This window comes from Tamandua tetradactyla, chromosome 3, assembly GCF_023851605.1.
Source record: "Tamandua tetradactyla isolate mTamTet1 chromosome 3, mTamTet1.pri, whole genome shotgun sequence".
Taxonomy (NCBI): Eukaryota; Metazoa; Chordata; class Mammalia; order Pilosa; family Myrmecophagidae; genus Tamandua; species Tamandua tetradactyla.
The window spans coordinates 113,018,157-113,043,452 of record NC_135329.1 but is presented as its reverse complement, the minus strand read 5'-3'; the positions used below and the strand labels follow the sequence as shown (position 1 = coordinate 113,043,452).

Here is a 25,296-nt window from a genome sequence, read left to right as displayed (position 1 = left end):
GAATGGATTGCCCTAATCCAAGCCTAGATTTAACATTTAACAAATTGCATGAACTTGTGCAAGTAACCTGAAATCTCTGAGCCCTAATTTTCCTGAACTGTAAAATAGGTATAATTGTATTGCCTTTATAAAACTGTCCTAAGGAATAAATCCATAAACACAAGTAAATCATTACAGTCTAATGCATGGTAAGGTACATATAAATTATCTATATTAGTTTTTATTATAAATGTATCTACTAATGCAATAAATATGTCTATTATTAAATATACCTACTAATTCTTTCTCCTTGCAAAAAAAATGAGGGTGCTCTGTCTACATTTGCCATACATTTGTATCAATAACTAAATTGCAAATGCCTTCTTCAATGTTGTTTGATACTTATTTTCTTCACTTTACTTGGTAGAATAGGGGTAGTGGTTAAGCATATGTGTGAACTTCAAAACCATGATTTTGTCTTCTCACCTCCAAATTTCTCAGCAAATCCTTAAAACTTAGTTTTTAAAAGGCTAGTCTTGACGTCCCTCTTGTCTGTGAACACTTCAAAAGAAGACAATAAAATAATAATGCTTTTTGGGTGAATGAAGCTGCCATCACTAGGGAAAAATATGTCAACAATATAGGGAAAGAAGCATTTTTGCCTTCTCTCCATGCCAGGTCTATCTCCAACCATCCTCATTTCTAGCTTCTAGCAAGTATAGAAGAGTTTATGAGCCAAGGTCAGAGCCCAATATGTGGCTTGGATCAATGAGCAATATCACCAAGTCCAAAAGTGCTTTTCCTCCTCTCCTTTGTTTGTTGATGTGATAAATAGATCTAGACATGATATGGCCCATGGATTTTTTTTTTCCAATCTATGTTTCTGGCAAGTTACAGGAGCATGAACATTTTCCCTACTGATGACATGTTCCCCACCTCCTCCGTCCTCTGTTGCTTCTTTTCCTCCTGAGTTTCCAACTTCATGAAGGCTGGCAGGCAAGTTTGGTATAAGCCGCTGAGTACACCCTGATGTCCATTTCTCTCTTTTCCACCTAAAACTAGTGTGTTTGCTTCAGAGTATCTTTTGTTGAGAGATGAGTGTGGGTTAGTTTCTATATCAGCCAACTGCAATTTGCCTTTGCCCATTTTAATGGGCAATTATGACACTATGCAGTCACATAGTCTCTCAGTCCTTAAAGGATTTGAGGTTACGTGCCCTCTCCTAGAACTTTCTAATAAAGTCCAGGGTTCATTGTTAGAATGATGGGTTCAGTATGGTCAAGGCAGTTTCAAGGATTCCTGGTCTATTTTCTCTTTTTTGAAATTCTACATATTTTAGTTTATCTATACATATTTAATGATGCATTTACTATTTATAATGGACCAATTTTCTTGTTTCCTTAATTTCTTAAACCTTCGATCATAAAATATTTCATTCATATGTGGAAGTACAGAAAATAATATAACAGATAGCCACGTACCCATTACCAAATTCAAGTTAATGGTTTACCATGTCTTTCTTTCTCTTTCTCTGATTCATCTATCCCCGTGGTAGTAATTTTCAGAAATTCAGTTGTGTGTGTGCATGTGTGTACACTGTAGTTGGAACCCTTCCTAGACAGAGCTGCCGTGCTCTTCAGTCTCATAGGGAAGACTAGCTTGGTAGTTACTGTGCAGTAATCCTACTGTAAATGAGGAGACAACCCCACTTTAAATAGCTCATCTTAGTTCTCTTCAAGTTGGCTTTATTCACCTTATTACCTTGTAACTAGGTTTCTGGGAACCATGGATTTTAACTTTAAGATTATTGACATTTATTCAATGACATAGGAGTAAAGAGAGGAAAGTTTTTCAGGGATCCTAAAAAAGAACTCTGAGGTCTCAACTGGTGGACACATGGTGACTTTTCTCCTTTGGTGGGACACAGATTATGATAAGATCTAACATGTATCAATCATTAAGTCTTCCTATCACATTGTGTTCATGTTTATTAGCTCTAATCTTCATGACAACCTGGCAGTGCAAGTGTTATTAATTCCATTTTAGACAGGAGAAAACTGAGGCTCAGCGAGTTTTTAGAATGAGGGGCAGCATGAATTCTAATAAAGCACTGTCTGGCTCCAAATCTACATTTTACTACCTTGTTATCCTTTCACAAAAGCTGATAGGTAAATATAGCCAAATGAGATGGATAGACATACAAATAATTCTAAAAGTTTTAAAGCCAACATCACCAAATTCCACAGTCCTGTTTATGTAAATGAATCATGGTAGCCCATCCATATTATACTAAAATATGACAAACATTGAAGGCTGCCCTATAGCAAATTCAGTTAATGCTAAACTTCTTACAGGATATGGGAAGATAAAACTCCCCTTACAAACATGCAAATAAAAACTGACGGAAGGCTGAAATGCAGTGCTGTGAGAAAGATAGCAAAATTGGGACCCAAGTTCCTTGCACATCTTAGCATGGAGGCACCCATGCCCTTGGGGTGAGAGCCATGTGCTGGCCAGCCAAGGCAATTGTTTATTCATAATCAACAGTTTGGCCTTAAGAGAAGTTAAAGTAGCTGAGAAACTGAGCACAGTCTCCACACACCACTGTGTAAATATGAACATCCACCCCTAGCTCTGGCTTGAAGGATGGAATAGAATGTTTTGTATGTATTTCTAATACTCTCAACTCTACACACGAAGACACATTGTGCATTTTTCAAATAAATATGTGCCCATGTTCTCTTACTTCTGCACTCCATCTGCCTTCTCACACCAATGATGTACAAAGAGAAAAGCAAAAATCTTAAGAAAGAGACTCTTATTTAAGGTTTCTTAAACAATTATGTGATGGAATGATTCAAGTCATCATTTGAACAGGTGCAAACAAGAGTATTTACTACATATTTCTACCTGAATACAAATATATATATTTTAATATGTCAGTTTCCTTGTCAGAGTAAAGGCTTATATATATGAACTTCAGTCTGTTTTCAACAGAAAGCCATTCCTTTAAAAAAAAAATCTCATCTCTAAGAGTTTTTGCACATTCTGGGCAGAATGCAGTTTTGTTAACATTAAATAGCAGTTACAGTCATCAAAATATACAAGGACCTTCTGAGTTTTTAAACTAAAAATCATTGACATAGGAGTTAACAAAGGTGTTCAATGTCCAGCATAGTGACTGGATAGTGAAGTATAGTTAAACCTGTATAAAATGGAATGTCAAAAAAAATGAAAGTAGGTGGAAAAAGTTGATAAATGTTAACTCTGTAACTGAATCTGAGAATTCTGGAAGAAAATGAGAGCTAGAGTCTTCTGACTCTATGCAAATATGCAAACTTATTGCTTAAAAAGATATTTAAATATAAAATATTTAATAAGGTTTATAAGAGCATGAATAAAGATTGTGCTCTCCATTTGTCTTCTTTATATGCCCAAAATGATCTGACTGGACCCAGTTCTACTCTAAGTGTATAGAAGAGGATCCTTTGCTCCTGTTCAAAGCTAAGTGACCTCTGAGCAGTTTGGTGAGTTAAAAAGAGGACTCAGTTTGAACTCAGATGCCCTGCGTTTGAGAACCAGTTCTAAACTGAGGAGTGAAGACTGGTGGTGGTGCGCTTCCCAGGAAAGAGATCAGTGAGAAGTACAATCATTAACAAATGCTTCATGGAAGAATTTGGGATTGAGAGTGGCTTCAAAGACCACCCTAGGTCACAATCTCCAATGCAGTCATGCTTGCTTATGCAAGTCTTCTTACCGGATTCCAGCATAAATACTAATTTGCAAAGCAATGCTCTGAAATATTTAGCAAAACGCAGGGAGCACGTGAAGTTCCCATCATCTGAGGCTATACTTGAAAATCTTTTCTTAAAGTGCAACTACTTGAGAATGAGAAGGGTCTCACATGATGAATTAAAATCCACCAAATTGGCACTTCAGCTGAATGAATAAGAGGAAAAAATTCTAGAAGTGTGGTCTGTCCATAAAAGAGACGCTACTTCATTCTTCCCTGGAAAAAACAACATCTTTGCATATGCCACTTCTCGCTGAGGAGCTTTAAATACTTTATCTAATTAATCCTCCCAGCTTCCCAGAGAGGTAGATGGGGGCAGGTATTATTATCTAAATTTAGCAGTTGTGGAAATTAAAGCATCCTGATTAAGCGACTTAGGTGGGAGGCAGCATTTGTACTTAAATAAGTGGACTCTAAATTCTCAGCTATTTGAGTAAAAACAGCCCCTTCCATATATGCTAAATCTGCTTTCTTTTAATCTATCCTACATGTAGTCTGTCCAGAAAATGTGTCAGCATCGCTAGATACAAAGAACAAAAAAAAAAATCAATTCTTACCTCAAAACCTGATTGTGAATTAGCAGTGACTTTTGGGCCAAAAGGTAAAGGTTATTTTTATTAAATGTAAAGAACACTTCCTATATTTTTACATTGCTGCAGTAGTCAAGTTAGTACTATTTAAATAGTTGAAAATGTGCATAATGGAAAAAGGACAGAAATATTTGAGGGGCTGTGGAACTATAGTTCCCATTAGGGAATGGAAGGAAACCTGCAGTGAGACCAGGTAATTTGATACTTGGGGTAGGATATGAGAAGAACAGTAGATAATGCCCAAAGGCAGAGTCTAAAAGGAACCAAATTTGGCAGGCACTTACTCAAAAGCCATTTCATTTCTTTCTTTCCTTTACTGGTAGAATCCCAGCTTGGGGGGTTGTCAGCCCTCCTCCTTTGTCATTTGTAGCACCTACAATCTCCTTGTGCTTTCTAGTGCAGTGACGAAAGAGGCAGGCTTGCTAAAGACCAACTGGGAGAGGTTTCATTGATCCTCAAGAGATACAAGAGAGAGTCCTATTCTGATTAACATTCTCAGGTCTGCATGGGCTGCCTGGACTGGCAAAACTCAATGTGTGACCATGAGTGAGGCAAGCTGACAAACTGGACTCGACAAGGCAGGAAGTTCTTGACAATATCATTGATCTTCTGAATGAGCCAACTCTGGAACTCTTTTATTTGGGACTTTACTTTTATGTGAGAGAAAATCTCCATATAGTTCAGGATAGAAATGTGGAGCATTCTACAGAAATGAGTTATAACTAACATAACTTGAAGGGGATGGCTTTCAGCATTATTTCCATATCATTACCTTTGGTGGAATCTCAGACCTGCTACTATTAATAGAGTAAAATATTGAGGTAATTTAAGCATAGGATTGTGAATTGCCAGACTTGTGTAGCTTCACAGAGTAGAAAAATATCTTATGTCCTTTTTCCCAAGTAAACCACAGGGAACAAACTGGCTGGCAAAAGGCCGCCACAGAAGTTGATAGACAAACTCAAATGCAGAGTCAGAGTTTGAAGATTTCATAGACCATTTTACCCTGGACTTATGCTAACTAGAGAAAAACCCTAAGGTTTTCCTGTTGATGAAAATGGGTTCTGTGACCTTATTGCACCATGTATATGGACAATTCCAAGGTTTGGCTCTGAATATATGGATTTGGAAAACAAAGCAGAGCAGTGATTTCTATGTGTTTATCTTATTATTTTGCTGCTTGAAAGTGCCCTGTGAAAGACGCCCCAAGATAGCTAACAGCTCAAGATTTAAAAATTCTATTTGCTCAAACACCAAATAGTCAGACAGTTGTCAATGTGGCCCAAGTATGCGCAATTCTAAGGCATGACTGGTACATTCTAGAACGTGATGTGAGTCTCTGAATCTATCTACTTCATATTCATTTTTCAAAAAATTAGCAAGCCATGTCTGCCATATATGCAAATGAATAAGCAACAAATGATCAAATGATATGTTATGAAACTGCTCATTTTTTTTCTTATCAAGACATGTGTAACAAAGGAAAAAGTGAATGGGGAGGCCGAGGCCAAATGGCTCAGCAGGCAGATTCTCACCTTCCATGACAGAGACCCAGGTTCGAATCCCGGTGCCTGCCCAGGAAAACAAACAAACAAAAACCTATTTAAAAAGTGAATGGCTGAAAATGAATTCATTTCCACCCTTAGGTTCCCTGGATATATCATAGGGGAAGAAGCAAAGAAAGTTAAGGAGGGTCTAAGCACTGCAATAAACACTAGGGTAAAAATACAAACTGCAATAATATAAAAAATAAAACAAAAATACTATAGAGAACACTAAGAAATGGAAGCCATCAGAGCAAACTGAAGAATAATAAGGCGGTGTGGTTAGGCCTCCAGGGAAGAAATTTCTAACCATTCTGCAAGTTCTGGTCAGTTTCTATTGTGTGCCTAATGTAAGCTGAGCTGATGTAAGTTTACAATTAGTAAGACATAAATTGTACCGAACAAAGAATGAACACAACTTTGAGCATCACCAGGCAAGATACTATGTCAAGCATTGAAAGGGTTAAAAAAAAAAGTTGCAACATCTACTTTCCAAAGGTTCATATTGCAATTAGAGAAATATCACACAGGCATATGAAAATATGAATAAAATGTCAAATAGTAAGAAAAAAGTGTCTGACAAATAGGATTAATGATAATAATAATAATTATAATACATAAATACAGCAACACCCTCATCTAGAGGCATTATTAATTGTTAGCAGTGTGGATAGTCGAGGCACTTTAGTATTCTTTGGATTTAAATTACACCTCTGCCACAAGAGCAAGTTAACTGACCCCTCTGTGAATCTTTTTTATTCCTCATTTGCAAATGAAAAAAAGACCAGATTATAGATTTGGTGGATTGGTGGTGATGAGCAGAAATGACATGTGAAGTATCTGATAGAGTGCTGAGTCCCCAGTCCTCAGCAGACAGGCTGGTAAAGGGTAAGAATAAGATTAGTTTAGTAACAGTGCACTGAATAAATGATCTTCCTAACTACAGCTAATGCTTACTGGTTGCTTTCCATTTTGCTTCCTTATCTCATTTAATTTGAATCCCTATAAGCTCACATGTATTTTGGAAGTTTAGAGTGGGTGTATGTGTGTGTGTGGGGGGGTGGAGTCCATTCTACTTGTGAGAATTAAGCAAGAACTCAAGGAAGAACTGGATTGTAAAGTATGGGAGAGATGTGACTAGGAAGTGAGGCAGTGTAATGGCATCCTAGGAAAGGCAATGGCTCAAGAATTGGTTAAGTCCAGCAAACAACCAACCAAAGACTGGTGTTAAAGGGCTTACCCACCATTTTAAAGGAGTCGTGCATTCTCACCAGAATAGTATGTGCACTGACAAATTGGTTTATTAGAAGACTCCTATGGCCCAAAGAACTGCACCATCATAGAAGAGTAGACCTAGAAGGTTCTTTACGTAAATAAAGCCAGGAATTGACTAAGACATTGCTCTGGGGATGAAAAGTTAAAGAGCAAAAGGCTTACCTTAGGGAAAATGTGGTCACTGGATCTTTATAAGTAAACAGATAAGTAAATAAACAAATAAATACAGGGGGCTGTTTTCACATGTACAAAGTTAATCAAGCAGAGAAATTAATTCAGCTCATCAACTATTTATTTTGTTTATGTTGAATCGAACAATTTCTAAATTACTGTTTTCACATTAATCGTCGAACTTGTTTCATCTTTGCCAAGATCAACAATATGTGAAGCAGACATCAACATAACATGTTATTCCAATCCTTTGCCAACTGTAAAATCAACAGTTCAGAGAAGGTGTGGTCAGCCTTGGGGGCCCTGGGATCTCCTTTCCTCTACTCAGAAGTTGAATTCAGGAGCTGTTCACTGCCCAAGGTTTGACAGTAGCTGCCCGGAGAACTTTGATATTTCTCCTAAGTTGTTACTGGTTTTGTTTTCCCCCCTAGAGATTCAGCCTTTTGTGTGTGTGTATGTGTGGTTTCTGCTTTTGTGTGGGGGTGGTTGTTTCATTGTGTACAAAGGTTTCCTCTGCGCTTTCTTCTCGATTCAGGATTTTTACCAAGAGCGGCGGCTTTTGCTTCATTGTGGCATTTTCCAGTTATGCATTGTTACATTCTCAAAGCCTGTTGGGAAAGGTGTCCTGGGGAAATCAAAATTTATGACTGTCATGGTGAAATTCTGAAATTAAGACCACCTTGCAAAACAACAGAATTATAAACGTGGTTTGTCGTCTTGTTACCCAATCAATTGGCCAGTAACACAAAACAGTTATTAGGCTGTGCAGCGAGAGTCTAACGTCTTCCTCCTAATGTGATGGGATGAATTCACACAACCTGATAACAAGGCTATTACAATGTGGAAAAATGGTTTAAAAGTGGCTTGCGTGGAGCAGCCAGGCACCACTGAACATTTTAGATCAAAGGTCTATTGAACGGAAAGAACAAACAGAATCAATTTCTTGAACAGTTTCTGCATTTCCAAACTTGCGACATTATACCACAGAATGTGACTTAATGAAATACACATGAGAAGACCCAGAGACAAGCTAGTTTTAAGGCAACTACGAAATTAATGTAGTACTTTGGATTCTTTTTTTCCTCTGCGGAAACAACTAGTTATTAGACAGCTTTGTACCCCTAATATTCTGAACTTTGAAATCAGGCAGGACTGACAACTGGCTTATCACAGATAGAGTGGCTAACAAAGTTGTATATCATTTATTTTCCAAATAGAAGAATACTTAATGAGGTAAAGTGCTCATCTAACTTATACAGGAAATAAAAGATGTACAGGCCGTTATACTTAAGAATCTGAAATTAAAGGTTAAATAATGACCCAATAAAATTGATGGTGACTGAATGAGAAAGCTTTCCTTTTCTTGAAAGTGCGTGTTAAAGGTGTTTCTCAGTAATAATATGATGTAAGAATTGCTAAATTCTAGAAAAAAGTATTGAAAATAATTATTGATTATAGAACAATTGAAACACTACTATGAGCCAAACTTTGTTCTAGGTTCTTTGGGATCATCAGGGACTAAATTAGCAATAAATGGAGAGGAAATTGCTACCTGGATAAAGTTTTGTAGGAATAAAAATATGGAAATGAAAAGTTTGGAAATGACTAGAACTTTAAATAAGAAATTAAAAAGTAATTTTAAAAGTAGCTAAGGTTAGAGAGAAAATTTGCAAACTTGAATAAATTTCTACAAATAAACTAAACTCATATTTTGAAAAAGTTAATGTTTTTAAAATGTCATAGTATATGGCTTAAAACTATGCATTGTAATTTTTTATCTTTAATATGTTTCATATAATTAGTAAGTGGGCTTTGTAGAAGTTTGTTATTAAGAACTGGAGTTACCACAGTCGTCAAAACAGCATGGTATTGGCATAAAGATAGATATATCGACCAATGGAATCGAATAGAGTGCTCAGATATAGACCCTCTCATCTATGGACATTTGATCTTTGATAAGGCAGTCAAGCCAACTCACCTGGGACAGAACAGTCTCTTCAGTAAATGGTACCTAGAGAACTGGATATCCATATGCAAAAGAATGAAAGAGGACCCGTATCTCACACCCTATACAAAAGTTAACTCAAAATGGATCAAAGATCTAAAAATTAGGTCTAAGACCATAAAACAGTTAGAGGAAAATGTAGGGAGATATCTTATGAAACTTACAATTGGAGGTGGTTTTATAGACCTTAAACCTAAAGCAAGAGCACTGAAGAAAGAAATAAATAAATGGGAGTGCCTCAAAATTAAACACTTTTGTGCATCAAAGAACTTCATCAATAAAGTAGAAAGACAGCCTACACAATGGGAGACAATATTTGGAAATGACATATCAGATAAAGGTCTAGTATCCAGAATTTATAAAGAGATTGTTCAACTCAACAACAAAAAGACAGCCAACCCAATTACAATTTCCTCTCAGAAGAAGAAATACAAATAGCCAAAAGGCACATGAAGAGATGCTCAATGTCCCTGGCCATTAGAGAAATGCAAATCAAAACCACAATGAGATATCATCTCACACCCACCAGAATGGCCATTATCAACAAAACAGAAAATGACAAGTGCTGGAGAGGATGCGGAGAAAGAGGCACACATCCACTGTTGGTGGGAATGTCAAATGGTGCAACCACTGTGGAAGGCAGTTTGGCGGTTCCTCAAAAAACTGAATATAGAATTGCCATACGACCCAGCAATACCATTGCTAGGTATCTACTCAAAAGACTTAAGGGCAAAGACACAAACGGACATTTGCACACCAATGTTTATAGCAGCATTATTTACAATTGCAAAGAGATGGAAACAGCCAAAATGTCCATCAACAGACGAGTGGCTAAACAAACTGTGGTATATACATACGATGGAATATTATGCAGCTTTAAGACAGAATAAACTTATGAAGCATGTAATAACATGGATGGACCTAGAGAACATTATGCTGAGTGAGTCTAGCCAAAAACTAAAGGACAAATACTGTATGGTCCCACTGATGTGAACCGACATTTGAGAATAAACTTGGAATATGTCATTGGTAACAGAGTCCAGCAGGAGTTAGAAACAGGGTACCATGGTTAGGGACAGGTGTCAACTTGGCCAAGTTGTGGTACCTGTTCATCTGATTGGGCAAGCGCTGGCCTGTCTGTTGCAATGAGGACATTTCATAGGATTAGGTCATGATCACATCAGCTACATCCACAGCTGATTCCATTTGTAATCAGCCAAAGGGGAGTGTCTTCTGCAATTAGTGATGCTAAATCCAATCATGGGAAGCCTTTTAAGGAGGACTCAGAGGAGACAGGTTGCATTCCTGCTTTGGCTGGTGAGCCTCTCCTGTGGAGTTCATCCAGGCCATCCATTGGAGTCATCGGCTTCGCAGCCTGCCCTGTGGATTTTGGACTCTGTGTTCCTACGGTCACGTGAGACACTTTCATAAATTTTATATTTGCAAGTGTTCCTGTTGGTTCTGTTTCTCTAGAGAACCCTAACTAATACACAGGGTAAGATAGTGGGTAATTGGAGCTGAAGGGATACAGACTGTGCAACAGGACTAGACACAAAAACTCAAAAATGGACAGCACAATAATACCTAATTGTAATGTAATTATGTTAAAACACTGAATGAAGCTGCATCTGAGCTATAGTTTTGTTTGTTTGTTTGTGTCTTTTTTATTATTATTATTATTATTTTTATTTTTTTCTCTATATTAACATTCTATATCTTTTTCTGTTGTTTTGCTAGTTGTTTTCCTAAATTGATGCAAATGTACTAAGAAATGATGATCATGCATCTATGTGATGATGTTAAGAATTACTGATTGCATATGTAGAATGGAATGATTTCTAAAAACAAAACAAAAAAAAAGAACTGGAGTTACTACAAACATTTTATACTACTTGAAGTTATTACAAATTGCTAACAAACACTACCACTAAATTATTCAGAAATATGTATTAAATTCTATTATAGTTCATTGCATTATTTCCATCTATGTTATCATATAGTTTACTGAATTAAAGTTATTTTTTGGATGTCAATGACTATAAAACAAAGATATCAGTGCAGCACGATTTTAAGTAGAAATGTTTTAAAATAATGCAGGCTTTTCCAAACAGAAATAGAGTAATCATATAGGCAAGGCCGTATACATAATTAGTACATTTGTATTTATACACTTGTATATTTTTACATACTTGCATATGTATATATATATAATATGTATATATATATAATATGTATATATATATATATAATATATATATATATGCATATCAAGTCTATAGAAATGACATATAAGTACAATGAATCAAGCCAAAGCTAAAAATCTAGACAAAGCACTTGGACACATGTAAGGAAAAGAATCTACATTTGACATTATTATTTTTCAATTGTCAAACTTTGTTGTCATATTGGCTAAAACAAGAAAAAATTACTATTCAGTCTGGCTGAACTTTAAATTTATGGAAACATCATCTTTTTACAGCAAGTCTGGACTGATCTGATGGCTAAGTACCTACTGGATTAACACTTTTCTATAAAACATTCATGAAAACACAAGAGATCAAGTTGCTGTCATACTAGAAATTGAACATATCCAATCCTCCCTCAAAGATGAGGCATAAGTATGCCTAAGTACTTGACAGATCACCTGGATTGAGATGAGCAGCTAGTACATTCCTAGATCTCTTAAACAGAATAAAAACAGCAAGAAAAAGAATGGATATTAAGAAAAACCCCTACCCCCCACTCATTCCTCCAGCCTGAGAGATTTGGGGCTGCATTGCCCAACACAGAGATTCATGACTGTCAGTCAGTGAGAGCCCTAAACTCTAAGAAAGCCATTCTCTCTCTAGGGCCGCCAAGACCATTCCCATCCTTTTCTCAGCCCATCTCCTTCTGCAACCATCAACTTTAAAGATGGCGACAGGTCCGGCATGAGAAGATGACAGCTATTACTTGATGAGTGAAATCAACAATGACTGCGGATTTGAAAGAATACACAGGATTGTTAATACTTCTAGAGAATTTTAGATGCATGCCCATGTTTGCGCAAAAGAAGAACAAACTTGAAATTGTCATGAATAGGTTCATGGCCTTATAATTAAAGGAACATGTAATAGAAAATGTTAGCTGACTCATTGATATTCCCACAACTTTAAAGTGGAAGAGAGTGAGGTTTTCAGATTCAAGTGGAATTGAAGGTGTCAAAAACCATCAGAGAAATATATAAAACCTGGGTGCAATAAAAAGAGTGCAAACTAGGATAAGAGAACCAAGTGCTTCAAGGGTAGAGAGAAAAGACGTGTCTGTGGGGGTGGGGAAGGTGAAGTTTTATTATAGGAAATAGAACCTCTAGGAATGCACCTGTATTGATTTCTCAGTAAAAGAAAACTTGGAATTTATATGGCCAGAAATGGAAGATTAGCTTTAAGGGCTTATGTAGAGTTAGTGGTACATATGGCTGGCAAAGGTTAGAAAACAATGCAGGGAAATTCTATACACAATAGCAGAATTAAAATATTATTAGAGGCAGAAAGGAGCAGAACTAAAATGGCAAAAAATTATGCAACAATGGAGAAGAAAACTGCATTTACTAAGAATGCAGAGGAAAGAGAAAGTTTTTGAGATATAAATGAATTTTTGCATCTGAGATAAGCCAGATACAAAAGGAAAGACATTGCATGATCTCACTGATATGAAATAATTAGAATAAGGAATTTCTCCATAAAGTCAAGAATTAGAATACAGGTTATCAGGGTCTGGGGTTGGGGGAGGGAATGGGGGGGGTTAATTCTTAATTGGCGTAGAGTTTCTGTTTAGGGTGATGGAAAAGTTTTGGTGATTTATAGTGATGATGGTAACACAACATTGTGGATGTAATTAACACCATTGAATTATATAGCTGAATGTGGTTAAAAGGAGAAATTTAGCGTGTATATTTGTTGCTAGCATAAAAATTTAAAACAAACAATCCTAGGACTGCACAAAACGAACAGTGAACCCTAATGCAAACTATGGACTATAGTCAATAGTACAATTATATTAATATTATCTCATCAACTGTAACAAAGAAAAAAAGGATATATAAGAAAAATCAATAGGGAAGAGCAATTTCACATAAAGTTGGATTTACTGAAGATGAAAAATATAGTACTGAATGATCATCAAGGACATGGCCATTAATAAAAATAACCTTTGTGAGCTCAAAAATTTTTGAATACACATTAAGAATATTTTGAATTTGACTCTGTCAACTTAATGAAAAATAAACAGGATTTTTAAAATTTCAAGAATAAACATATAAACAGGGTGGTAAAAGAGGTTATTTACAAAGACCAAAAAACCAGGTCACCCTCCTACTTCACTATTGAAAAGGAAAAGCTGGCTAGGAGGTAATGAAAACCCTATTATTGGTGCGATATCAAATGCAACTGATAGCGCTGAAATAAATTACTAAAGAGGGAAGATAATTTACACCAAAAAATAAGTATCACAGAACAATAGTGAAGTGATGGATTAGTCACCAGAATGTACTGAATGATTGGATCACTTTGCACTCAACATCAAAATAAATTATGAACAAATTAAATATTGCCAAGAAATTAAATAATTAAATGCCAACATAAATGAAGTCCTTTCAAAAACTGGTAATGCAGGTGAAATTTACTAATCTCAGGGTGGGTAAGTATTATATTTTAAAGCATAAATGCAAAGGAAATCGTATCCAAAGAGAATGTAATTATCTACACAGATTGAAAATTTCTGGGTGGCAATATTTTGAACCATTAAAAGCAAACAAAAGTTGAAGAATAAATAGCTGTGTCTGATAAAGAACATAGAACAGATTAAAACTGACACTTTATTAGAGAAGTGCTTATAACTCATTAACAAAATATTTGATAATATTGGGTCACGTGCACATAGCAATATAGCAGGTAGCTCTGCAGGATTGCCAGTATACACTCAGAACACACTTGCAGCCACTGTAGCTGAGAATGATTTTGATTCAAATAATTTTTAATCTTGATTTTCTCAGAGTGATCAATGGGATAGTAAAAGTGATAAAATATTGCTTAAAAAGCTTGATTTTTTTTTTACCTTTTAACTGCATTTATAATCTATAGGAAGTGATGTGAACATTTTTTCAATAGGAAGGGTTATACTCACCAAATCGGGGTTTTTGAATCCACACTAATGTTATTTATCTTCACGAAAAAGTAGTCAAAAATCTTATTGGGTGAATGGTAATTCATTCCACAACTTAATAAAGAATGACTCATTGAGAAGATATGAATTTAAAGCTCATGAGCCTCAATAATCAACTCCAAAGATACATCCTCAAAAAATAGTGGAACAAAATCATTGTGATAGAGCAAAATGTAAGAAGTGGATGAAGCAAGCTGATTGTGAGGATTATGACTTCTGTAGGACTCACTTCTTTTATATTTGATAAAAATTAGATCCTTAATGGCAAAAATTCAACCTTATGTTTTAACTGCCATCTATATCCTTAATATTGCTAAATCTCTTTCTTTTATTCTAACCTCTTCACAGACTTTTTGAGTTCTACATTTTCTCCTTAAGGGTTTATTGGCAGAAAAGTTGAAACAGCATTACTTTAATGAGCTTATGACTAGAACATGTGAACATAATAAGCACATATTTGGGGATTGGGTATAGGACTATTTGGCATAAAAGCCATGTATACCATGGTATTTTCTCTTGTTTAAAGAAGTCTAACAAACAGATAGCCTTCTAATCAAGAATGCTTATTTATTTCCTTGAAACTCCAAGATTTTCTAATTTTTTACAGTTCTTTGAGATATATCTAGCTAGCAAGGGCAGCATATAGCAGGATCTACTTTTATCTTTCACTGGATAATTTCCTTTCAATCAATGTCATAAGAATTAAATGCAACTTCTCCAATTTTAATCTTAATCCAAATAATTGTTCTCTTCTTGATATATGCTACATTATTTCACAGCAACAAATCCATATTTTACCTTAAAGAACTTGATTGTCAAACTTATATTCATTCATAGATTTAACTACCATCTCGTTTATCCAAAAATATTAATACTGATTATTGCAACTATTAGTCATTTAACTAATCAGATTTGCCAACTCTAGCATGTGTAATATTTAAAAAATCAATACTAAGAGTTTTTACTTGACTTGGCATTACATTTGTTTTAAGGAAAAAAGGACGTTTACTTAAGGCCTATAAAACCTTTTACTTTTTCTGATCCAATTCATAACCACATTCAGAACTATTTGCTATTCTTTTCTAATATAAGGTTCTTTTTTATTTTTATTTTTTTTACATTCTTGGGAATTCCAATCAGTTTAATTGTGTGACAGAATTTTCCTGCCTTTTCTCAGAAGGTGAAGATTTTTTAAGTGCCAGCAACATATACTAGACTATTTCCCAGGAGTGACACCTAATTGCAACTCGGTTTACTGAGACTATTGTTTGAGGCCCTTTTTGTTTGTTTGTTTTAAACCAATATATTCTACACTAGAAAAATAGAACTTAAAACCAATGTCTTCAAAGTAAAAAAATACTGCACTGTAAAATTACTTTGCCATGATAGCTACATACATAGACTTGAATTGCAATCATTTTTCACTGACACTGGTTGGTACTTTTGCTAAAATTAAAGTAGTTTTTACTTGTAACAAATCTAGAGCATTAAAAATGAGGTTTATGCCTCATTCTGAAAATATAGATGGCTTTTGTTTTTCCCAAGCAAAATGTGTTCTCTTTGCTATTGAGCAATTTACATTAACAGCTCACATTCTTTCTTCCGGCCTATCTAATACTATCTCTTTAATGTACACCCAAAAGGGGTCTAATTCATAAAACTTGATAGAAAAAATTATAATTTCCTATGTCGAACATCTGTATCCCATAGAATAATTGTTCCCACACCAGAAGCTCTGTACACTGTATTTTCTCAACAGAGCATTTCCTGAGAGTACAACAAAATCAAGCACAGTACGTATGCACTTTTTATCTTTAAAAGTGGAATATAAATATCTATGGCTAGAACACAAATGTATTTGGTGATGTAAGACCCAGTATTCATCTATTATTGGAAAAAGGAATAAACAGATTAACATAGTTTGATTACTGAATGCAAACACTTTCCAATCTTTACCTAATTTCTGTCACCCTCAGAAGGCACTTAATTCACACTGATTTCTTTGACATTTAGCTCTTGTAATTCATGAATTTGATGTAGATTTAGCTCATTATTGATGCAAATTTTCCATAGTCTCAACCCTTTTGAACTAATTTAAAAATAGATATGAATTCGTATGCAGAAGGGTATATGTTGTTGAATAACTTGACCTCTAGTTTCACACTCAACAGTGCTTATCAAAGAAGGCAAAAGATTCTTTTAAATAAGTCATTATGTCACCATCAATTACAAGTACACCCTAAATTATGTTAAATGTGCTTTTATCTTCTGGAAAGGCTTGATGAAATTTTACTCCATTTGAACGACAGTGGTAACAACCCACACAATAAACACAAAAGCTTCTCTTTAGATTGAACTATATCAAGTTACTGCGTGGAGGCTGTGGTAGGCTATGTTGTTATTCACCACATATGTGGGTGGCTCTTCAAGCAGTGGCCCTACCTATGGAGGACTATACATCTCTGCCCTGTCTGTTGGTTTGGGGACTTCTTTAGTCCAAGGCCATGAAGATGCACTTCCGGGAAGAAGTTTTAAAAGCCACCATGTGGTTTTTCATAGGTGTTCCAGATAGAAGCTATTCCACCAAGTTTGGACCTGGACTGAAAAATACGTGGAGTCTGAAAAACAGGTTATTTGTTCTTAAAGCATGACTTTGCCAATCTTGGTGAATAAGATACAGGGCTGACACAGGTAGCATAATTTGAACAATAGTAACTCAAGATGTTGGTAATATTTGGTCCCTTGCATTATTCTTTTAATGTTTCCTTCTTCAATTTTTTTATTCCTTTTGTTTAGTTAGCAATGTAAACATGTGTGGATACTGAGCAAAGTTTGCAAAAATAAAAGTTTTAACTAATGATTTTGTCCATACAACAGATACCTTGCACAAAATAATTTAAGGTGTGGTCCCCCTAAAATCTCTCTGCTTTTAAGTCAGATTGGATTCATTCAAGAAGAAAATTAATACTCTCTAAGGGATATTTCACATTTTATAAATAAATTTTCCAAGTTCTTATGCTAAGTAATCATAATACATAATAAGCATAAATTAACAATCATAAATACATTAGATATTATTTCTAAATCAAGGCTTTTGTGAAAACAGTTCAACTTCTTACAATGGCAATTACTGGTTACCTTTAGTTCATAAAAGTTTTGTTTCTAGCACGATTAGTAAGATTCACCAATAAAAAAGTAAGTATTTAGTTACTTTATTTTAAAGTTTGCATTCCAGAAACAGTTCAGCTTCTTTCTCCCACCACCAAAATTTTTGCCATGGTTTGATTTTTGCTACACTGGAAAAATAATTTTGTTTGACTTTGGCAGATAAAGTAATATATATTATCAGGATCACATTTAATATGGGGTAGGAAAATCTATGTGAAATAAACTGTGTAGCTAGGGATATAATGAGAAACAATGGGAAATAGTTGAGTGTTAATCAATTTCCTAAGACATTTTTGAAAACTGAAACTTTTCCCAAGATTCAGGGGTCCTATTCAGTTCCATGGAAAAATAATAACTGAACATACAGTTTTTAAAGTAACCATAAAAAATCTGATTTAAAACCTGAGTTTGATGTAACAAGAATTTTGCCCCCTGTGTTTTATTAGTTTCTATTCTTGAGGTTAACCTAACACAGATTTGGAAATAATGAATGCCACTGAACTTTTAAAATTTAATTTAATTGAAGAAAGTTAAACAAATGTTGAATCTAAGACAAGATAGGCTGTGTCACACAACCTTAGCATGAATTCACTATGCTTATCTTTAGATTTTCTGAATGTAGACTGGACTCTGCTCTTACTCAGAGCAGATCTCATTCAGATTAGCTCTGCTCTTAAACAATTATGTAAGAAAAAACTCTAGTAAGAAATCAATAAATTAAATATTCTTGTTTGGGATTTTGGGAGAAAAACAAACTGAAAATTGTATTGATGAAGGTAGATCTGAGAATTGCATTTTTACCATATACAAGTAAATATCTTCTGACCTGGAATACCCTGTGAGAATTCTCAGGCAAAACAACACTTTCCTACGCATACATTTTTCAAAATTAAAAAAAAAAGTTACTATATTAATTCCCGAAACCAAAGTAATGTGGACTTCATGCTTTGTTTTTGTTTTTTAACATGTAAGGTCATCTTCAATTTGCAGAAACAAATAGAAAAATATCATTTGCAGTGAAAATATGACAAATATAATTTTAAAGGTAATTTGTGAGCTTTTCCATCAGCCATGCAGAAATCAGATTTCTTTTCTTTCTCCTAGATACTCCTGAATTGCCAAAACTTTTCTGCTATACTTAGATTTTTCCAACTGTGGCTTTCTCTATCTGCATGTCTTACAGATCAAGATTTGTATTAGAACCTCTACAACTGCTGGCCAAACAATGCTCTGTGACAATCCTGGATTCTGTTGGTCCACAGACTATTTTTAAAAATTGCATAAATAATATAATATTCTCTGATTTCCATGGGTCCAGTAAAGATACTATCTTGAAGACTCTGAACATACTGTTCCCTGAGCATTTTCTGTCACTTTTTCCCTTATAACTTCTCAAGCCAAATTATGTTGCCTCCACCTAATGTTGCAAAAACTTTGGGTGAAAGCCCAAAGTGATTCTTAGACTCTGATACAGTTCCGTATAACCTGGCATCCTTCCTGGAAGTTAACTTTGTTAGGCAGCTATTTCTATAAACAAAGTGAGTAATAGAAATGCCACATGCACAGATGAAATGCCACTACCTGCATTTTATCTAGAAACCTCTAAAGGGGTAGTGCTTGATAATTATTAGAAGTGGATGCCATGAGCTGTGGTTCCACAACCCTTAAAAAGCCTTTTGTACTGGCTGAACTTTACTTTCAAGTGTGTCATTTTCCCCATGGTAAACAACCCATTGAATTATATTCCTAGACATATCTCTTGTATCAATTAGGTATTGCTCTGTAAGAAGGTAGCCCAAAACAAAATAACAACCACTTATTTGCTCTTGATTTTGAAATAAGCGCTGTGTTCAGATATTCTCTTATAGCGATACAAGCACAAATCCTGTACTTTCATCAGCAATGAGTCAGTGAGTAAGTGCACAGGACAACAGTAATATTTCTGAATGACATTCAGACACCAGGTGGCTCTCCATAATTTATCAATGCCTGCAGTAGGTCCAGACTGTGGTGCCAGCTTCTTAACTACTGGGATATGTGATTCAGCAAATTCAATGAAGAATTGGAGTTAAGGTTGCAGTGGAGTTTCTGGCAGGCCCTAATGGGAGCCGCACAGCCTGGGCCCCTAGGTTCTGAGGAAAGTCTAACCTTCTGCAACAAAGAAATATTTGGTAATTGAAAAGTAGCTAGGTCAAGTTTGAGAACTTGAGCATATAATATCCTATAATGAACTGGGTATTGTCAGATTCACTGAATCATAAGAATGGGCAGAAATCCATGGATGGACATGCTATATGAGAATTTGGATCAAGCAGGTCCAGAGGACATGAACAGGTGCTCAAACTCAAATTTTACCTATCATAGTTATGCCGATGCCTCCCTCTATGGCCTCATGAGCGTTCTCGAAAGTCAGCTATATTGGTGAACACTAAAATGGACTGCTGCTATATTGGTGAACACTAAAATGGACTGCTGCTGCACCCTAAGCCTGCCCTGAAATGATGTTATAGAATGGTAGTGAAGATAAATTCTTTCAGGGGATAGAGAGGAAAATAGTAAACATGTAGCAGAGCTGCATGAAATAAAGGTATAGGCTGATTTCCAGACAGTGGAGAATGGCTTTGCTTGTTGGTCAGAGGCCTGGAAGAAGAGAGATGGAGACAAGGACATCAGGTGATGTGGATGGACTCCTGGAAGTGAGCACAAAGTGTACAGATCTTTGTATCTAGCCTTAAGGTCCACCAGAGAGGAAAGCAGTGAACCATATGAGTTAATCTGTTGAAGTCCACTAGCCTCGGTCTTCAGCCACTCAAACCTTGCACAGTAGGTCCATGAGGGGCATGGAGACCACACAAGGGTCCATCCACTGCTGATTGTTCGTCCAGCAGCAGAGGCAGACAACTCAGCCTCTTTTATGACAGCATAGCTCAGGGAGAACAGTCAGGTGCTTGATGGCAAGTTGACTGCATTGGACTCGTTCCAACGTGGAGAGAACAGTGGTTAACTTTCACTGGAATTGACATCAACTCTGGATATGAGTTTGCCATCACTGCCTATGGTGCTTCCGCCTGCTCCACCATCCTGGAGGTTTTATAATGCCTTATTGATCAACATGACATCCTTCTCTCAAACCAAGAGACCCATTCTCTGGTGAAGGAAGTGAAACTGGGTAATGACCCTGCAATCCACTGGTCTTACAAATAATACAGAACCTGGAGCAATCAACCCAATAAAATAATGGAGGCCTCTTAAAGTCTCATCTAAGGCAGTGGATTGGGGGCAAGACATTGTGTTGTTGGGGTGCAATATACCAAGATGCAGTATATGCATGAAATATATACTGAATCAAAAGCTGATACATAGCATGGTGCCCCCAATACCTAGAATAAATGGGTCTTAAGACAAAGAACTGAAGTAGGAATAGTCCCTCCAGTAACCCACTTGCAATATTTGTGCTTAACATTTGCAACTTTGCCTCTACTGGATTAGAAATTCTGGTTCTTGGGTTCGGGGAAGAGGTGTGTTTCTATCAAGGATTAGTGAGGTTGTCATTGTACTTAAAGCTAAGACCACTGAGTGGTAACTACAGGTACTTGAGTACAGGTACTCAAGATGGGGGTCAGCAAGCAAATAAAATAGCTACTAGACCCATGGGGATTTTGGTGCTTAATTTTTTGTGTCAACTGGGCTGCGCTATTTTACCAAGTTATTTTATCAAGTACTAATCTAGATGTTGCTGTGAAGAAATGCTGTATATGTAAGGTTACACTTGATGATGTGTATGAGCTCCATCCAAACAGTTGAAAGCCTTAGAACTAAAATTTCCCAGAGAAGAAGAAATTCCACATCAAGGCTGCAGCATTAACCCCCTGCTCACATGTCCAGCCTGCTGGACTGCCCTATGAATTCAAACTCAACCAAAACTGTAACATCAACTTCTGCTTGATTTTCCAGTCCACCAGCCTGCCCTACACATTTCAGACTTGTTAGCCTCCACAACTGTATGAGCAGTTTCTTAAAAATAGCTCCTTAAAATAAATCTCTCTCTGTGTGTGGTTTATATATTTATGTATATGTATATGTACACATAAAATCTCCTATTGGTTCTGTTTCTATATAGAGAACCCTGACTGATATGGGGTCATTTACCGTAATTATAATGGGAAGCTAAGGTTGTTGCTGTACAATAAAGGCAGGAAGAGTGTTTTTGCAACTTGGGGGATTCACTGATACATTTTGGTGCTCCCATGCCTGGTGAGAGCAGTGAATAATCAACTGCAGCAAACAGAGCCTGGAACTGTTAAACGATGAAGGGCTCAGACCCATCAGATATGAAGGTCTAAACAATGAAGGGCTCAGCCCCATTAGATATGAAGGTCTAACTCATCCGGTCAACACAGGAGAACAGTTAAGTACTGGCTAAGGGTGAGGAAAATCTAGAATTAGAGGAGGCAAATGATGACTATCAATTGTGGCCTCACAGGGTTGCAGCTGAGACGTGTCCTCGTATTGGCTTTTCTTCCTTTTCACTCACTATTTCTTAATTCCTTCTTTCTGGGTCACCTTCCAAATAAACTAGCTGTAACACAATGCCAAGGCTTAAACTTTGCTTTCAGGGGAACCTAGCCTAAGAGGAGCATGTATGACAGAACTTTTAGCTTAAAGAGAATACAAAACTAGCTTCCTTTGAAAGGAAAGGATCATTCCTCCAGTGAGATACCACTGTCATTGTCATAAAATTCAGCATAAACACATATGCCATCAAATGCCCATTATACAATGCAACTTTCAGCAAATACATACTGATAGGTTTGGGATGATAGCATTCATTAGGTATATGAATGATCCTCCTGATTACAACGGGAATTCAGTGTTAAGTAGCTATAAAAGCTGCCCAAAAAGCAAGAGTTATTGAAACATGTATTAGCAAATTATCCCTAAAACCTGTTACATCCTGACCATAGCTGCAATGTTTTCTCTCTCTATTTTAGAACCATTAGGAGCACACCATGGGTTGTATCCAAGATTATCAGGAGAATACTTTACTTGAGGTTTTATATTGACAGATGAAAGGGACAATGATGCAATCATTATCAAGTATTGCTTTCTTTGCAAGGTTTTGTTGTTGGGGTTGATGACTTCCTCTCCCTAAATGCAGGAGGAACAGGGGACAGAGGAGGGTGGGGAACTACACCATCTTCCCAGAGAAGGTAAGCAACATGTTTCCACAAGCCAAAGTAAATGTTTTGAGAAGGGAAAAGTCTTAAGAGGCAAAAGTAGTTAGTAACTAGGGTAAAGTCAAGTATAAATTCATAGAGTGGAAACATTAAGAATATAAAAACAAAACCTAAGAGCCTTACTTTTAAAATAGGCATTTACAAAGTTTCTTGCAAAGGCTATTATTTACTCAGTATTATAATTTCCCCAATTTAATGCAATGCCACTTTGTTCTCAGACTTTTACCAAATTTTAAGATCGTTAAATGAAGTAGGCAAATATCCACTAGTGAGTGAATATTAGCTATTAAATATCGCTGAGAATTCAGGATTGAACCTCAACTTTTCTCATTCTATCTTCTGATCTTCAAAGACTTGTATTCTATGTAAATAACATCTTTAAGGGTCAAGATTTTCACCACATACAATGAGACACTCTATAGTTTTTAGAAATTTAAAACATATCCTAAAGTTGCAAAGATAATCTAATCAATTCTCAGAATGATTTAAGCACTGATGCTTGAGAATCAGCAAAATTCTTAAATTACACTTTAACTTTTGTTTTTGATAAAAAGTGCAATGTGAACTGAGTAATATTTGTCATTTAAAATATAAATCCATGAAGAAAGATTACTTCATGTTTCTGAGTCATTAAGAATTAATCAGATTTCTTTAAAATTAAGCAACTGGGAAAAGATCTTGAGTCTTATGAAGCCCTGTATATTTTTCTCCTTTGACATTGTAAAAATTGTTATTTCCAAAAGCCAAAAAAAGTCATGTTTGGATCCAAATTATGTATATTCTGATTTAAGCAAAACAGCTTATCTTTAGACTCAATAAATCTCCCTAATATTTGATTACAATTTCATTTATCTGCCAACAGAAAACTCGATAAAATTCATCAGTCAACCACAGCCAACTTCCTCAGATAAGCCATTTAAAATATAATTTCATGTTCAGGACAAAAGATTTCCAAGAGTAGCCTTGCCTCCCCTGTATCCTCCATTCCACAACAGAATAGGGAGAAAGGACTGCCGCTGGATGAATGGCATTTAGGGTTAGGGGGCTTTCACATTTATATTTACCACTTGAAGCTCTCCATTGAATATCTCGCAAGAGTACCCAGCTGAATCAATTCAGAGATGTTAGTGCCGAAATGCCAACTAGCCACCAGATGGCAGCAATGCTTTTATGAATAATGCAGCATTCGGTACAGGCCATCTAAGATTTCCTATGTTAATAACAGAACAATCCGTAGTTTAGTAAAAGGACAGATTTTTTTCATAATGAAATCAGACATTTTTTCATGTCACTGGTTGCATTTTGTGGGTCTATTTGCTTTCTAGTATTTGGACCCCAGACAATATTTAGTTTCATAGACATGAAATGTTAAAACGTTGAATTTCATTTTGATACTGTAGTAGAAAATGCCTGTGGCTTGAAACAAATATTTTCCTTTCTGATGGACAAATAGCATCTGCAGTTGTAAATATTCCCATGTAGCTGTCAAAAGAGAAGGATTTCATGCAATTTTCTGCCATCCTTATCAATGCCTTCTACACATCCAATGAGTATGTTTTATAGTCTTCCTTTCCACGAATAGGTCTCGAATCTATTATAGAGCTCAAATATCAGAAATTTGTTTTTTCCTTGTTCATAGGTATGGGAATTTTGAAAATGAAGCCTCACAAATTCCTGAATATAAAAATGAACTATCAATGCCTTAAATTACTTGAAGAGGGGAATCTTCCTTATCAGAGTTTCTTTCCTTTTTGGAGCAGTTTGCAGCAATTTCTTAATTTGCCACTCTTATGTTTTTGGTCTGCACAAATTCACCAAGGGAGTCAGGCGGTTACACTTTCTCCCAGTGTCAGAAATGAAATGTTAGGTAAATTGGTGGGACCGAGGCTTAGAACCAAAAAGCTCTCTACTAAAGAAGAAATTCATTTACACTCTTGTGAATGTCCCTTCCTTAGTCACGTCACTTCATACTGATCTGTTATCTGAAAATAGTTCGAACAGCTTCCTTCCTGATTTCTCCCCAACATCAGGCACTTCATCTCTTTGTTTCACTTAGGTCATCTTCAACATCCTGTTTTGTTAAGATAAAAAAACGACCTCCTACCTATTTCAAATACCTAGAATCCTTAACTGATTTGCATTGTTTAATATCCTTGCTTTTGAATATGTATTTCTCTAAATATTTAGTAACATGTTTAACTCATGTATTGAGGGCGTCTATTCATAGATTCCACAAGTGGCTGTTTGGTTCTATTTAAGTACTGGTATTTTCCTTTCATCTTAAGCTTAGTATTTTTTTTCCCTTGGGTTCATTTCAAGCCTTTGTTTATGG

At 35.9% G+C, this 25,296-nt stretch overlaps 1 protein-coding gene across 2 annotated transcripts in view; it reads right to left on the bottom strand.

Annotated features, from left to right (window-relative positions):
• ARHGAP15 (Rho GTPase activating protein 15) overlaps nt 1-25,296 on the bottom strand; it is a 612,447-nt gene that overhangs the window by 441,559 nt on the left and 145,592 nt on the right. The window contains exon 7 of one of the 2 annotated variants that reach the window (XM_077153695.1): nt 5,898-5,933. The exons of the other annotated variant lie outside the window; for it this stretch is intronic. Coding sequence (XP_077009810.1) covers nt 5,898-5,933 — 36 coding nt within the window. The remainder of the gene's footprint in view (nt 1-5,897; nt 5,934-25,296) is intronic. 2 annotated transcript variants of the gene reach the window in all.